The 10786-nt window shown below is 38.0% G+C and overlaps 1 protein-coding gene across 5 annotated transcripts in view; it reads left to right on the top strand.

The window, feature by feature from the left end:
• The window catches only part of Tenm1 (teneurin transmembrane protein 1), an 811210-nt gene extending 800424 nt beyond the window's left edge, over nt 1-10786 (top strand). For all 5 annotated transcript variants that reach the window (XM_021153953.2, XM_029473265.1, XM_029473263.1 and 2 more), the window contains 4 exons: nt 545-932; nt 1771-2991; nt 3524-3666; nt 5431-10786. In XM_021153953.2, the coding sequence (XP_021009612.1) occupies nt 545-932; nt 1771-2991; nt 3524-3666; nt 5431-6189 (2511 nt within the window). In that variant the 3' untranslated portion in view covers nt 6190-10786. The remainder of the gene's footprint in view (nt 1-544; nt 933-1770; nt 2992-3523; nt 3667-5430) is intronic.

Raw genomic sequence — 10786 nt, 5'->3', positions numbered from 1 at the left:
CTCTCTCTCTCTCTCTCTCTCTCTCTCTCTCTCTCTCTCTCTCTCTCTCCCACCACCCCCAAACCACACATATTCCTGTCATACAAACTTCCTCTCAATCTATGGGGAAAAGGGCATTTTCATAGGCTTCCTTAATTCTCAACCCCTCCTAATGCTTCAGCCTTTCCCAGAAGCACGATCTCCTTCTGAACAACACCTTTCCTTGTCTTTGCCTGCCCAAGATTATTTAGATTTCAACTTGAATATTCCTTCCTAAGTCTGGGATAACCATCTTCCTCTACTTTCCTGAAGTCATTTATACTTTCTCTGTCTTAACTCATTTCACACTGTATTATAATTACTTGGTTACTTGTCTTTCTTTTCCATTAAACCGCAAATTCCATGATGGTAGATAATATTATTGTGTACTACTGGCATCTGCCACAGTCCCTGGCACATAGTAATTGCTAGAAAAATTTGTGTGAGATGGATGAATGTGTATTTCTTTTAATCTCTTAAACATTAGTGGTATAAATTACACTATTTTGTTCTTGTCTCGTTTCAGTCTGTGATGCTTCTCTTACACAGTCAGCGGCGTTACATCTTTGAGTATGACCAATCAGATTGCCTGCTGTCAGTTACCATGCCTAGCATGGTGCGCCACAGCTTACAAACCATGCTTTCAGTGGGCTACTACCGTAATATCTACACCCCACCAGACAGCAGCACCTCTTTTATCCAAGACTACAGTCGAGATGGCCGACTGTTACAGACTCTGCATCTAGGGACTGGGCGCAGAGTTTTATACAAGTACACAAAGCAAGCAAGACTGTCTGAGATTCTCTATGACACCACTCAGATCACATTAACATATGAAGAGTCTTCTGGAGTAATTAAGACAATACACCTGATGCATGACGGATTCATCTGCACAATCAGATACAGGCAAACAGGTTTGTTATGAAATGGGGTAGCAGTATACCTCAATATTTATACTCTTTTATATTTTTATGATCACATTCAAAGAAAGAAGTGCTAACTCTCATTCTAACTCATGATTGAACAATTTTTTTCCTTCTCATACTATCTTCCATTCTAAATTTGAAACATATCTACCTGAAAGCTGATTCCTTAATACCACACCATATATTTCTGTCTCTCTCAGCTTTCAAAACAATTGCAACTGCAGTTCCTCTCTTAGCCCTATACTTGTTCATATCCACCCCTGTATCTTTCCAGAGATCTGTGTATAAGACATGAAGCTCAGAAAGCAGCTCAAGCCCTGGGTAACCTCTATAAGCTTCAGTTAATGACAAAAGTCAGAACTCTGGGATTTATTTCAACCTTTGTATTCATAACATGCCCAAAGCCAGTTACTTGAATGTTGTACATTGTGAGACTCTAACCATCTGACTTTGTAGCAAAGGTTAAGTAAAATGAATGCATTTTGCCAGCGATGATAGCAAAACAGCATGAACATAATAGCAGTTTCTTCCCTCTAGGCTACTGGATAGGTTATTATTTTGATAAGCTCTATAATTAAATTGATCTGTAACTGTGCTATGTAATATTTTCCATGTCTAGTGACAAATGCTACACACGCTCACATACACACACACACACACACACACACACACACACACACACTGACATGCCCAGGCATCAGACATCAGAGACCAATCTATAATACAATATGATTTTGAATATAAAGGTATCAATACTTAATCAAAAATTCTGATTATGCCTAGTTTATCAGAAGGCTATTTCTCATTTTTATTTTGGTTCCTACAGGACCTCTCATTGGACGTCAGATTTTCCGATTCAGTGAAGAAGGTCTTGTGAATGCACGGTTTGACTACAGTTACAACAACTTTCGTGTCACCAGCATGCAAGCTGTGATCAACGAGACCCCTTTGCCCATAGATCTGTACCGATATGTTGATGTTTCTGGTAGAACAGAACAGTTTGGAAAATTCAGTGTAATTAATTATGATTTAAATCAGGTTATAACTACAACAGTGATGAAGCACACCAAGATCTTCAATGCCAATGGACAAGTCATTGAGGTCCAATATGAGATCCTAAAGGCAATTGCCTACTGGATGACTATTCAGTATGATAATATGGGCAGGATGGTCATATGTGATATAAGGGTAGGAGTAGATGCCAATATCACAAGGTATTTCTATGAATACGATGCTGATGGACAACTTCAAACTGTTTCTGTGAATGACAAAATCCAGTGGCGGTATAGTTACGATCTGAACGGAAACATCAACCTTTTGAGCCATGGGAATAGTGCTCGTCTTACTCCTCTCCGATATGACCTCCGAGACCGCATCACTAGACTAGGGGAAATTCAGTATAAAATGGATGAAGACGGTTTTCTGAGACAGAGGGGAAATGATATATTTGAGTATAATTCTAATGGTCTGCTGCAGAAAGCCTACAATAAAGTTTCTGGCTGGACTGTACAGTATTACTATGATGGGCTTGGGCGACGCGTTGCCAGTAAGTCCAGCCTAGGACAGCATCTCCAATTCTTTTATGCAGACCTGGCCAACCCTATAAGAGTTACTCATCTGTACAACCACACAAGCGCAGAGATTACATCTCTTTATTATGATCTCCAAGGTCACCTTATTGCCATGGAGCTAAGCAGTGGTGAGGAATATTATGTAGCCTGTGATAATATGGGCACTCCACTAGCTGTGTTCAGCAGTCGGGGTCAGGTCATAAAAGAGATTCTGTATACACCTTATGGTGACATCTATCATGATACATACCCTGACTTTGAGGTCATCATTGGTTTTCATGGAGGACTCTATGATTTTCTTACTAAACTAGTGCATCTAGGGCAAAGGGATTATGATGTTGTTGCTGGCAGATGGACAACGCCTAATCATCACATATGGAAACAGTTGAACCTTCTTCCTAAACCATTCAACCTCTACTCCTTTGAGAATAACTACCCAGTTGGCAAAATTCAAGATGTTGCAAAGTATACCACAGGTATTTAAGAGGAATTCAATTAAATTGAATTTGACCTAACTTACTGCTAGCCAATCTCATTTCATAGCATCAATATCTTTGTAGAGATGTTCCCTCTGCATGTCCCATTTTCTAGAATCAGAAAAGCATAAAACTTTTCATCAGATGTAATTTTTTTTGCATCCTGATTCTTTCCCTTTAACCTATTTCTATGCTCTATCCTTAAAAGCTTGCCAAGGTACTCTCAGAAAACAATCAGGATTGTGTTGCATGCAATAAATCCAGGGTCACAGTCCAGGTGGTCTTAAAATCAGTACTAGATTATGAATTTCACTACAGTGAACTGAGCCTATTCCTGGAATTGCGCACAGATCAATAGATTTCCCTACATAGGGGAATGGGTATTGTTTTAGAGTCAATCAAATCGGGGGGGGGGGTTACTTTACCTTCCCGTGGTCGAAACAGTGACAGCAGCAGAAGCATATCTTTCAAGTTGAGAAGTGCCTTTTGAATGTCATTGTTTTATTTTTCTTTTAAATTTTGTGTTTCACAGACATTGGCAGCTGGCTGGAGCTCTTTGGTTTCCAGTTACATAACGTACTACCTGGATTTCCCAAACCAGAACTCGAAAACATGGAATTAACTTATGAGCTTCTTCAACTTCAGACAAAAACCCAAGAGTGGGATCCTGGAAAGGTCAGTACAAATTTTAGCAAGAAGAAAGAAAGAAAAAGAAAAAAAAGAAAAAACAGAATATCATCTAATAAAAAAAAAAGATGATTTCTTTAAGGGGATTTTGAATGATGTATGAGGAGCCATCTGTAAGGAAAAGATCAGGAAAGTGGAGCTTTGAAGGGAGAAACTAGTAGATTACTGGTGACAGCACAAAGGAATTGGATGTCTTACATTCTAAAATCAGCTAGCAATAGCAATGATGGATTCTATATGGAAAAAAAAACTGCCAAATTAAGAAGTGTGCCTTAAGATCACAAAATAACATAATAAAATTGTTTTTGATAAAGAAAGTCATATACAGGTATAATAAACAAAGATATTACATTTTATAGTGATAAAGTCTTGGAGAACTGTGAACACTGAAACAGGAGATGTTGGCAGAGGAGGACTATGAGATACAAATAGAAAGGAAAAGGAAGGAAGAAAACAAACCTGAAGTTTGGGTAGAGAAACTTGACATTTAGGTCAAAATTATAAAGGAAAGGAAATTCTAAGTAGATAGATATTGTAGACCTATTTCTTTTATAAGAATTTATGATACATACAGTTTTATAACTAAAAGTCATTTTTAAAAACTGTCAATAAATAAATGTTAAAATGTTTTTTAAAATATTGGCTACTAAGAGGGTTATTAGTCTTTTTTCTTGTTTCTTAGCAAGTTTGAAAGTTGTCCAAGTAGGAAAAATATGTTAAGTATATGTAAAAAGATGAGCATGTGTCTTTCATATTTTCCAGGGTTTTTTTCAGTTAATTATAAGACCATAAGTGATTGAGAGCAGGCACTATGCTTCATACATTTTTTCCAATCTCCAAATGCATAATGTATCGCTCTATGTGCAGTAATTACATCTAGTTAGTGTCAGTTACTTTGCTGAACTTAAGATCTATGTTTTGAGGGAGCAGGACTATTTAAAATTCCTTCTAGGCTCCCTCCCTCCAAAGGTCAAGGAGCATTGAAGAAGGGGCACAAAGATCATAAGAAGCAGAGGTTAGAGGGACTGCTACAAAACACTGTGTATTCTGAACATGACAGGCAGTCACAGTCACAAACTCTCAATGTCTCTGGTTGTCTACACCAGAACTATCAGTCTAGTCAATGTTCCAACATGGAGATGGGGCTCACAAGGCCCCAATCCTAGTTGAGAACCTATAGGCATTCAATGACTACCAGGGGAGGGGTGAGTTTTTCTCAGGTGTGAGTTGTCCATGCTATGGTGGATGGTCCTATACCTTCATGCATGGGGCAACACCATTTGGACTAATCAGAGCCAGTACAATATACAAATATAAGAGGATATAAGTTGGGAGTATGATATGGGAGGATGTATCTGGGAAAAGATTGGAAGTGAGACGTAAGGAGTGGATTTGATAAGCATAAAATATATTCATGTTGAATGGGGGGATTCTTTTTTTCAGAAACTGGCTACCACAAGTAAGTGCTGAAAAGGAAAAAAACAAAAACAAAGTTCTTTGTAGCTATGAAATTGTAGAACACCGTGTTTGAATGTATTTTCTGACACTCAACTAAAACAAGATGTAAGACAACTGAGAAATCACTACCTGTTAGCCATCTGTTTTCCCAATATTTGATGTAGATATTCCAGGGGTTTGTTTTGATAATGACTAAGTGACAGCTTTAGAGAAGGAATCAGCCCTTGCCAGCCTTGCCTTTCCAATAACCACCAGGCATACAGCAGTGGTCTAACCCTGTGCCTTCTTTCCTAGATGATCCTGGGCATTCAGTGTGAGCTCCAGAAACAACTAAGGAATTTCATTTCCTTGGATCAGCTTCCTATGACTCCTCAGTACAATGAGGGGAGGTGTCTTGAAGGAGGGAAACAGCCGAGGTTTGCTGCTGTCCCTTCTGTCTTTGGGAAAGGTATCAAATTTGCCATCAAAGAGGGCATAGTGACAGCTGATATTATAGGAGTAGCCAATGAAGATAGCAGGCGTCTTGCTGCCATTCTCAACAATGCTCATTACCTGGAAAACCTGCATTTTACCATAGAAGGGAGGGACACTCACTACTTCATTAAGCTCGGGTCTCTGGAGGAAGACCTGGTGCTCATCGGTAACACTGGGGGGAGGCGGATTCTGGAGAATGGTGTTAATGTCACTGTGTCTCAGATGACGTCAGTGTTGAATGGGAGGACTAGACGGTTTGCAGATATCCAACTGCAGCACGGAGCTCTGTGCTTCAATATCCGGTATGGAACGACTGTCGAAGAGGAGAAGAACCATGTGTTGGAGATGGCCAGACAGCGCGCAGTGGCCCAGGCCTGGACTCAGGAGCAGAGGAGGTTACAGGAAGGGGAAGAAGGGACTCGGGTATGGACAGAGGGAGAAAAGCAGCAGCTTTTGGGCACCGGGAGGGTGCAGGGGTATGATGGGTATTTTGTCTTGTCTGTTGAGCAGTATTTAGAACTTTCAGACAGTGCCAACAATATTCACTTCATGAGACAGAGTGAAATAGGCAGGAGGTAACAAAAGAAATCTCTGCCTTTGCGTCACCAAAGACTGCCTGTTTTTAAAACAAAACAAAACAAAACAAAACAAAAAAAGGTTTATTGTATTGGTTTTCTAGATCAGAACTCTGTATATGTAAATATGGAGGAAAAACATATCCAACTGCCTTTCAATGTGACAGAAGATGGTATTTTAATATTGTTTGTTTAAACTCTTTAAGAAAAATGACAGAGATTTTTAGTTCTCGTGTGGCAGTATTCAAAAGAACACAAGCTGAACTCAAACAGCTAACCCAAATGTTTTCAAAAAGCACCACGTTCAATTTGTTGAGCCATGCTTATGTTCAACCACATATAAAGAACCCAAGGCTCTCAATTTCTATTGTGACACCAAGGTTCACATTGAATTGTTGGCAGAACTTACAGGCTACTTTAAAATGTGGTGCAATAGTATTTAATCCTTGCATCTCAAAAGACTGCCAGCCCCTTCACATTGTCCAAATCTGTTCTAGGAAACTTAAAAGGAAATCTAAAATGTCTTCAAACACCATCTCCTGGAGTCAGAAACTGTTTTCCCTCCTTTTCTGATTTTTCCTCCTTGCCTGTTAAAAAGTAAATGCCATGTTGTTGTGCTGTGTTTTGGCGTGTGATGGCTGGCTTCAGTCTACCATCCCTTACTGTGAGTGCAGTAAGCAGGCTGGAGAGCCGCTGATTTGCTTGTGTGTACGTGATACCAAAGCAGCTGGTCGATGTGACCTCTCTCACATAATCTGTTTTGACTCAATTTTTTCTCCATTTGCCCAGCTGTATTGGCATCGTGTAAACATAGCTTTTAGTAACCTGGGTAGGAATTTCTCCTTTATATATAGGATGTGCTTTGGTCATAGTTTCACATTAGTAATTCAGTATTTATACACTAATCCAATGGTTTGTGCACATGAAAGGTAATATACTAAAATGGATGGTTCTGATACAAGAAAAGAGGCTTTAACAGGTCTATGTGCCTGTGAAGCTGAGAAACATATTAACTACTGCTGCAGAAATTCCTGAGAGCCAAAACCTTAGAAACAATAGACCTTGCATTACAGTGAAAATGAGATGAAAGCCAACATAACTATAGTTGCTGCCTCATCATTTCCTCCCACTTAGAGTCATCTTTCAAATGTACGATTTTGTATTGAATCTCTCCCAGCCATATGCAGAAAATTGAATTAAGTGAATCCTTTCCAACTTAAAGCATTTCATCTAATTACCGAGGGGCAGACTAGTTTTTCACCAATGTAATTTATGTGATTAGTTTACTTCTCTGTCTTTAATCCACATATGTTTGTTTCATAATTTTTCCACCTTGGAAAATAACTATTTTCAGGAGGGGTTGTTTGTTCCATAGTCACTCAAAATTTAGAGACATGTCAGGGTTAATATTAATAGCTGCTGCAGTTTTCTCAATCTCTTATGAATCCTGCAGTAAAAGAAGCCACTTGGTGAGCTGAGAGATTTGTGCCCATTGACAAAGAGGCAGTTTATAAAATGCTGTGTAATTGCAAGTTGCTGCAAATGAAAATTCATGACAGCACAGTGTGCCCAGTAGAAAATTCCCAGGAGCCAGCTTCCACCCTCGCATCACCCGATGAACATTTGCTATGTCTGGAGGAGAATTTATGATTGACTGTTCATTTAGATTCTTTCCAGCTACTACCTAAATACAATATGGGGTCATTGGCCTGCTTGTAATGACAGTTGCATTGAAAATATGCAAAGTCAGAGTCCAGGCTCATGTTAAGATGATTTCCTTTTTTTAAGAATCTGACTCTCATTATACAAAGAATGAGGGAGAGGGACCCCAGCAAATAGTAGGGGAGGGCGTATTGAAATATATCATTGTGAAAACCTTCAGGTTCAGATCATCACATACATGCAGTGAGAACAGGGGAGGAAGAGAGAGAGAATCCATAATGAACTCATCATTTATCTTTGTAATTGGAAGCACAGCAGCTCAAGATATTGTTAATCCAGACTAAAATCCCAGGGTAGGGTTTTCCCCGAATCAGGCTTGTGTCCTCAGTACAGTATTCACAATGGAATATTTACAAGTTTTGCAAACATGTTGAAAATTTGAATACCTCCACACCAACCTAAAAATAGATCTTAAGTTCCTAGAACCTCTGACATTCTTTGAAGTCAATGGGAAAATAATTTGTTAACTGTACATAAAAGTGCATTCTTAAATGTGGTGTATTTGTATCACTAACCCAATGTGTCAATCTTGGAGCCTATTTTGCTTCTATTTTAAGTGATTGCGCTATTTTGCAACTCACTAGTGATGTATCATTTTCAAACCGATTTAAATATCCATTAGGAAGAAATATTTGGAACTATTCCTTAATAGTAATTACCTTGAACTGTGCAATTCTAGTTTGTAATATGTATTTAGTTAGTTTGTGCCTTTGGTTACCTAAAGTTATATTTGTATTATATTCAGGAAATGCACTTTTTATCACTTACAACTGTGGTTTTAATACTGCCTTGAAATATTATTGTTCTCTTTACAACTCCTAAAGTTTTGAGGAGGAAAAGAAAAAAAAAAACCAAAAGGTTTTTAGTATAACAAGTTGCAAATCAAAGAGAAACATTTTGGCATTTCATAAAAAGAACATGGAAATATTAAGTATATTGCTTCCTGTTGGCAGGGTAAGAAGGATTGCTTTCACTGAGTTTTAGTTCTGAAGTTTGAATGAGAGGACAAATCATTTGTGTTTCCTGATGACAGTGCAGCTTTGAAGGGAAAAGAAATGCATGAAATTTCTCACATGCAAAAGACAGGTGGCTCACATGACACAGCTACATACCACTCAAGCAGGTTAAAGTGAGAAGATAGTATTTGATGCTCCTGTGAGGAACATTCTGGGAGGGATACAGGAAATACTCTGTGATTGCTTCTTTTCCTTAGGCCCATTTCATTGGTGTGATTTTGGGTTTGAACTTGATTTACTGTTGCACTCTAGAGATCCAAATGAGCTGAAAAGTTCAAAGGTTAAGAGGTATTTAAATCCAACTATTTTCAGTTGTCATTCCAACCGCTGTTGATTAGAAGCAAGATTCTGGAAGGAAAGAGGAATACTGCTCAATTCACTCTCTCACCAGAACACTTGCCATAGAAATAAGCATATGTTTTATTTTTCAACCCAGCAAAATAATGTATAAAATAAGGATGCCATTTATTCTCAAGCCACCTAGGAGTTCTATAATATATAGACTGCATATATATGAAATAATATATACAACATAGCCAAATATATGAAAACTTGACAATGTATAATTTGCAATTCACATACTACCTACATAGAGAGGTATAACATTCCGTTACAACTTCCCTTAGAATTTTAGTTTCCATCACTTATTTCTGCATTTCCTTTTTCTCTTGCTTTCCCACCAGACCTGTTCCCACAGTAACTTTACCAGAGAGTCCAGGCAAAGTTTTTGCGTTTCTGCAGATTTGTTTGTGTTAAGGTCAATTTAGTTCAATTGCGATGAAAAGCAGAAGTATAATCATAAAGTATCAAGAAAAATTGGAGGGAATGGAGTGTATCATAGCTTGTAGGGAAACATGTGGCTATAGATTGGGTGTACCATTCTTGTTTTCTTGGAGGAACACACATATACATAGAGACCTGCCTGATACTTCAGATCTCAGACTGCTCTTCCACAGCCTTCTGTAAGGTTCTTTATTCTGCAAAGAAAAGAAAACAAACAAAAAAAGAGCAAAAGAACAAAAACAGAAAAAAAGAGAAAAACAAAACAAAACAAAAAAACAGTAATAATTCAACCACAAAACGGTGACTTATTTCAGTGTGTCCTTTGTGTGAAAGCTGTTAAGGACCAAATATACTACTGTGTTACTGTGTATAAGAAGAAATCGCTTCCTAAACAGTAATTGAACATACTTAGAGTTAAACTTGCTGTGGATTTTGTCTTGGCAGTTGTCATCTTACATTATTTGTCAAAGGAAATGTGTTTGGCAGTTAAAAATCTTTCCTTAGATTTAGTGGTGGACTTTAACCTCTTAAATAAATGTTAGTATATCAGATTGTGTCCTTGAAAAATATTTTACGTGTATGAATCATGACAGTGTCTAAATCTTTACTGTTCTTCTGGCAAAAGCATCAGTAAGAGAAACGGTGAAAAGGAGAAGTCCAGCCTTTCTGTCAGAAAAGGACTCTTTTTAGCTGCTTCCTTTCTCATGAAAAGTAAAGATGTTTACAGTGTATGCCAAGATTTTCAGTTTCTATGTAACAACAGTTAGAGGTTCTAATCATACTGAAAATTGTGTTCTAATGGCCTGAGCCGTGTTGCTAGGAAACAATAGGTTCCAATTTTGTATTCCTGCTCTCCTGTGCTGAAAAGTGACTGGATACTGTACAGGTTCATGTTCTCTGGCTGCAGTTCCATGGTCTTTTGCATTTTGCTCTGGCTTTCAGGCCAGAAGCATGCATTTTTTTCTACAAGAGCATCACAACAACATGCTGTAAATACTTAAAAGTTAAACATTATGTGTCAATATTTGAAAGAAAAGTACTTTGAATATTTCATTTTTAAAAAATAAAATCGCAAATGAA

The sequence above is a fragment of the Mus caroli genome, chromosome X (genome assembly GCF_900094665.2).
Source record: "Mus caroli chromosome X, CAROLI_EIJ_v1.1, whole genome shotgun sequence".
Classification (NCBI taxonomy): domain Eukaryota; kingdom Metazoa; phylum Chordata; class Mammalia; order Rodentia; family Muridae; genus Mus; species Mus caroli.
This window is presented reverse-complemented; position numbering and strand designations above follow the sequence as displayed.